Source organism: Pundamilia nyererei, unplaced genomic scaffold (genome assembly GCF_000239375.1).
Source record: "Pundamilia nyererei isolate P.nyererei 1_Seehausen unplaced genomic scaffold, PunNye1.0 scaffold00270, whole genome shotgun sequence".
Taxonomy (NCBI): domain Eukaryota; kingdom Metazoa; phylum Chordata; class Actinopteri; order Cichliformes; family Cichlidae; genus Pundamilia; species Pundamilia nyererei.
Genome location: NW_005187671.1, coordinates 244,337 through 251,003, shown reverse-complemented (window position 1 = coordinate 251,003; position 6,667 = coordinate 244,337). Strand labels below are relative to the sequence as shown.

The window sequence follows — 6,667 nt, the reverse complement described above, 5'->3', positions numbered from 1 at the left end:
ATATATACCATAAATCAAATCAAATATATATCTTAGTGACTGTTGGTACCTAATTTAACAACTCATGGTGTAGGACAAGATGTGCAGGTCTTTGCAAATGACTATTTAAACAAAGTATGTGAACCATATGAAGAATAAACTGTATCTGATATTATTTAAAATGATAAGTCAGGCATGAAAGCCAGAAGTCTACACTTCCCTGCTTTGATTAGTAATCTGACAAGGTAGTGGAATAGCTGAGAACCAGAGGTTAACTGTTCGAGTGTTGAGCAAGACAGCTTTTTGTAAGACATTTGAGGGTTCTGCATTATTAAGCAAGTGCAATTTAAAGATTGATGAGAAACACACGATCCCTTTCTCCTGTCAGGAGGGCAGTCACTGCTGAGTCACAGTCACATCCAGCCCTAGAGCAGGGCAATAAAATATTAAGAGGGCCCAGGGAGCGAGAGGCTAGGCATCACCAACTGATATTTAAACGCAACACAGAGGAACTGACACTTTCCAGGTAAACCAGAACATAAACACAGTGTGAGAGACCACAAGAACTGTGAGAACGATCTTCTCAAGAGGGATGACCAAAGAGATCCCGACACTTGTGGTTAACCAAAAAGTAAGTTTATAAACTGACTGAAACAGAACTAAAATAATATTTTTGTAAAGTCTGTCGGGTTTTCACATATTTCAGTGTTGAACAGCTTCCAGGCTTAAAGAGGGTATATACAGTAGAATAAATGATGTATTGTGTTGATGCTATCACCTAGAAGCAGAAATGTGAGTCATAAAAATCAGCATCTCTTTAAGTCAGCAGGTACCTGGGATCATGGGTAATCAGATAGCACTTCACAAAGTCAAGAAAGCCATCATTATTGACTGTGCTTTTAGGATTCTGTGCTATCTAATCCTACCAAAAGACTGTTCCAGTGTCTGGGACACTGGATGTACATTAACATACAAGCTGGTCAAGTATATAACTTTGTTGTTATAAGTTGTGGCCAACCTGGCTAAAAATCCATCTTGTAGCAAAAAATTTCAATCAATAATCTGCACACTATGTTTTTCTCTTCAACTCAGCTCACAAATCTCTGCCTCCTGTTTTTATTCTAAGAATGCTCACTTTAAGTGGTGATGTGGAGCACAACAAGCCACTGCAGACTTAACGATAATCAAATGTGCAAAAAATAGAAAACTTTCATGCTGAGGGTTCATAATGTATTGTAAGTGTTATTCATGCATCTTCATGGCATGCAATAAAATGTGAAATAAACATGGTTAATAAGGGAATCTCTGAGCACTGTTGATGATGCATTTATCTCTCCTTACATGACGCTTTCATTCCTGTTTGCACAAACTGCAGAAAATCAGTGCATTTGGAAATGGAGCAATTACTCTAAACTACCAACACCTAAAATTTGTCTATTCATACATTCATTCAAAATCCATGTTCTATATTATTTCAATCTGTAATATCACCTCTTCTAGTCTAACTAGATGTAAACCAAATCCATCTAAATGTTCAAAGACTAGAATGCATCATTTCCAGTGGTGAAAATAAAATAAATAAATATGTGTATGTGTGTGTGCATAAGGAGAACAGGTTCCTCACATTCTGTTCTTTCGTTTCTGATACTTTGTTACCATGTCCTGCAAACTGGCCGTGGTGATGATGATGGTGATGATGAAGGGGGGGGGGGCAGGAGAAATAAAAAAAACAACAACAAAGAAACAAATAGAAAAAAATTGAATAAAAATTATGACAAAAATGAAACGTGAATGATATTCAAATAATTTCAGGAATTAATGTGACGACCCAGTTTTTTTCTCTTCAGCGAACTCTCTGAACCTTTTTAAGGGACAAAGAACAGACTACTTCAATCTGACCTTGCAGAATGAATAGAAATCATTTTTCTTTCATTCTTTGAAATAGTTCATTATTCAAAGATCACTTTAGTGTATCTAACCCTGTCCCTTACTGTTTTATACGCTCTGCCCATTAACTTTGACTTTAATTCCCAGCGGTTTAAACTTTCTTTACAATGTCTTTACAACGTGGATGTAAGAGTTTCCCCTGCAAACAAATTATTGCACCTCCATAATATAGCATGTATATTTCGGTTCAATAGCATGATATGCATTTCAGCTTTTGGGTCACAGTTAGAGAAATCTTTGGTGCAGCACAGAATAAAAGAAATGCATCGTCTATAAAGACAAGCATATCATATTCATGCTAAATTTATATGAATGAAAATCTGCAGTGTGATTTGAGATCAAATCTCACTCTGTCAAAAAAGGATACAGCTATTGTATACTGTTTAACAATTTTCATTGGAGCTGTCAGTGGAGCTGATGTTCAATGGTCAATGAGAGCTCAACATGACAGCTGTCCTGGCTGACAGACAATGATTGGTTTGTTGACATCATTTTAAACGTGAAATTTTTCTTCTTGGATACCTTGTCAAACTATAACCAACTTGATGAAAACCGTCTTTCAGTTAGATATAAAAAAAGGCAGGCACCAGTGAAAAGAGATAATGTTCTCCAGATTTAATCTTGAGAACTCGTTTTGTGACCACTACAGAAAAGAGTGATTTTAAACCTCAGCTTCAGTTACACATATAAGTGGCCCCATACCTGTTAATAAGGTCTTCGTTGTCATCACTCTCCATCTCATCCTCAATGGCTGCCTGGAGGTCACCAATCCTTTTGAAAGCCAACTTAAGGTCTGCCTGCAGGCTCTGATTTGCAGCCTCCAAGCTCTCAATGTCCATTTCCTGTTAATGAAGCAAGAGATAAAATGAACCTTTCAGCTAGTCTGGACCAAAGGCTGATGAGTTCAGTGTTGCTGATATATTGCTTGTGGATGCTGTGCAGGGTGTCCTAACATGTCAGTAGCATGTGACTGCACTGCTTAGTTTACTGATATCATTCTCATTGCTGTCTTACCAGCTCATGCTTCTTGCGGCTGGCCTCTGCTTCTTTTTTGGCCAGCTCAGCCATTTCTTCTTTGATGTCACGGATCTGTCTCTGGAGACGTTTGTTTTGTTCCTTCTCTCGAATCTCACTGCTGCTGCGCTGATCTCGTTCCTCCGTCAGCTTCTCCAAGTTCTCCTTAAGCCGAGCTAAATGGCTCTGTCAGCAACAAAGGGAGGTGGTTAGAGACAGAGACTGAAACTATAAATATATAGATATGGCATGTAAAATGTGTGTATAGTAATGGTGGTGAAAGTAACATTTAAGAGAAACTGTACCAATCAGGTATCTCACTGATGTGCAAAAAATCCCCCCCAAAACCCCAAACATCTTATCCACGGAGGCCCAACCTCTTGAATTCAAGTACCTGCTGCTCATGTCTCGGTTCCTGATACAACAGGATGCCTTCAGGGGTCCTGTGAAGTTTCTGTTTTTATAGGGCACTGTTGTTTTATGGAATGAGGTGGACCTACACATTAATTGTGTGGTTGAAAATCTGTATTAAAGTATATAGCAAAACACTGCTGGCCAAATTTGTAGCCAAGGCGATGTTCTGACTGACCAGCATCCCTAGACCCAGCTGATGGTATGATTAGGTTTAGTGTCACTACTGATAATTCGACACAGCTGGAAATTTAATTCCACCAGGATGGTACATGTCCATTTCCAAAAGGTTTACACAACTTTGTAATTAATCATTTTTTTTGTCCACCCTTGTCTCTTCTCACCCCCAAGTGGTCACAGCAGATCACTGCCTCTCCCTAAACCTGGTTCTGCTGGAGATTTCTTCCTGTTAAAAGAGTGTTTTTCCTTCCCACTGTTGCCAAGTGCTTTCTCATAGGGACTTGTCTGATTGTTGGAGTTTTGTATTACTGTAAAGTCCCAGCACAGTCTCAAGAGCAAAGAGGAGATTCCAGGAGACGGGCATACTCTTGGAGAATTGGACAGGTCTGTAGATGGTTGTTAAACCATCATCAATAAAGGTATGTGCTCCTTTGTGCAGGAAGGAACAGGATGAGGACTGCTAGTGCCCTGCAAAATGACCTTGAACAGGCCCCTGGTATGAATGCCTCTGACCAAACAGAGAAACAAAGAATCTGTGGGTGAACCAAACAAGAGGGTAGTCTCAGGGTCCAACATCCTCTATTGGGCTATTTGCATACATGCAGATTGAGACAAAAGCTGACCAAATGACTGACTGCTGGAAACCAGGCAGCTGACTGACAGGCTGACCGTTGCGGGATCAGCATATGCTGATGCTTTTAGGTAGTGAAGGGCTGTCAAGTAGCTCTTGTCCTCAGACATGCCTTGCCTAGTAGCATGGACCAGGGAACTTAAACACATGGGGTCGCTATAGCAAAAATACACTGATTCTTCCACTTATCAAATTCGGGGTTGATGAGTGGGGGAGTTCATTGCAAGTAGCAGGTTATACCCTTAACAGGTTACTAATCTGTTGCAAGATTAACACAGAGAAACAGACAAACATTCACACCTACAGTCAATTTAGAATCATCAATTAAACTAACCACTAACTGCATGGACTGTCGGAGGAAGCTGGCATACTCAAATCAAACCCCTGTAGACAAGCAGAGAACATGCAAACTCCACACAGAACGGTGCTGTTTATTAGTCGATTCAAACTCATGATCTTCTTGATGTGAAGCAACAATGCTATATAAGCACCATCATGCTGCTCATTACATTTTTATATATAAGTATTATCACAGATTATATGATTTAGCACAACACTGATGGATATGTTTTTGAAGTGCAATACGTTCATAAGGTGACCTTTTTCTGTTTCTACAGTTTCTTTCTGACGTTATTAGGATCTTTCATGCTCCCACCAGCCTCTCAAAAATGTCTACCAATGCCAGCAGCACCCAACCTGTGTTTAGCTCTTACCTCTAGGCGTTTGACTTGGGTCTTCTCAAACTCCAGCTTGGTCTCAAGCTCACGACACTTGGCTTCCTGCCGGCTGACAAGGGATTTCTCCACCATGGACTGCTCCTGGAACTCGATCTGGCTCTGGAGGGCTTGCATCTAAGACACAAATGTAGATATGCTGATGTTACTATTTAGTGCGACACACTGTCTAACGCTGAGCTTTCCTAATCAAGTTCAATTCATTCCAAAAGTTTAACAGCTATTTTCATTTAGAACTTTGTTGGCACACCTAGCACTGGGTATTTACACATCTTCAACACTGCCTTTACCATCCTGGTAAAACTGCACCTCAAGCATCTATTTTTTTTAAGTCCTAAAATGTTTCCCATTTAAAACAGAATCTACCTAAAATTAAAATTACTGATCTTCAAGAAGAAACTGCAAGTGAAAGCACTTAATAATAAACGATTAACTTAACAGAAAATGTACAGAAGATGGCTTCTTTAATCCTACAACTGTTTACAACTTGCATAGTTCCCATTTCTGTATAGCTGTATATCTCAGATTCTGTAAAGTTATTTATTTCATATTCTGTATAGTTTTTCATATTTATATCCTGTTCATATCCTGTACATAGCTTGTACTCACTACAGCCTGTACATACTTATAGTTATAGAATATTCACAACATACTTCATACTGTGTACATTATAACATACCATAATAGACCCATTTCTGTAATATACTCACATATCTATATTATTGCTAATATATATTGTAATATATCTATATCACTAAAGCACTTCTGGATGGATGCAAACTGCATTTCGTTGCCCTGTACCTGTGCATGTGCAATGACAATAAAGTTGAATTCTATTCTATTCTATTCTTGTTCATCTTGTCAGTTTGTTCTTTTTTTTCCTTTTTACAAAACCCAAAAGCATCTTGAGGATGCTTGGTACTTGGAACCGAGAATGTCTCAGTGTGTCAATAAGTCACCAAGTGTTCATTTTATAATAGCTGTTCCAAACTCCTTAAATATGATCTCTGATGAATGCTTTCTATGATACAGTAAACACAAACACACTAACACCAACACTGAAATCACCTGATTTAGCTTCAATGAAAAACAGCCATTGTGCCATTTTCGCTTTTCTCCCTCTTTACACATGAACCAAACAATGTGTACAAGTTCACGTATTTCCCTCTCCTTTTATTTGGGTTCAACTAATGTGTTTGATGAAGAAAAAAAGATCATGCAGCTGCAGTCATTACAAGGATGAGAGTAGTGCTTGCCTGAGTATGGAAACCAAGCTGGCCATCTGTGTCCCATATTGTCAGTGTCAATGTTGCGTGAATGACACATGCATCTTCTTATAATGATCACAGTGTATGCATATATCTCTGCTTCTTAACTAGTTTGGATGAAACGTGCTATATAAACTGCTTAGGCTACAAGGAATATCAACATTTATATAACTTCTTTTTGAATTGTTTTTATAACACTTAACTGCTTGCAATTATATATATATATGAGCTGTTGTAGACGATCTAAAAATGAACACCATTACGCTCTAGTGCGACTGTGAATTGTCCTCTTATATATTCTACATGTTATTTTTGGTGTAATGTCAAAATAAATGGCAATGCTATGTGTTACATGTATGTTGTTACGTTACATGTATGTTTCTAAATACATTTTGTTAAACTATTTTTAGTGCAGTGCAACTTTGTGTTCTCATTTATATATGTGAAAAAGTCTAATTATTATTGATTAGTAACTGATTACTTTGTCAAAGAATATGTAGCTT

At 38.2% G+C, this 6,667-nt stretch overlaps 1 protein-coding gene across 4 annotated transcripts in view; it reads right to left on the bottom strand.

Moving 5' to 3' along the window:
• myo18ab (myosin XVIIIA b) overlaps positions 1-6,667 on the bottom strand; it is a 124,089-nt gene that overhangs the window by 11,611 nt on the left and 105,811 nt on the right. For 3 of the 4 annotated variants that reach the window (XM_005750349.1, XM_005750350.1, XM_005750351.1), the window contains 4 exons: positions 4,876-5,013; positions 2,941-3,126; positions 2,629-2,768; positions 1,604-1,648 (listed from right to left, as the gene is read on the bottom strand). In XM_005750349.1, coding sequence (XP_005750406.1) covers positions 1,604-1,648; positions 2,629-2,768; positions 2,941-3,126; positions 4,876-5,013 — 509 coding nt within the window. The remainder of the gene's footprint in view (positions 1-1,603; positions 1,649-2,628; positions 2,769-2,940; positions 3,127-4,875; positions 5,014-6,667) is intronic. The other variant, XM_005750352.1, reaches the window with a different exon arrangement.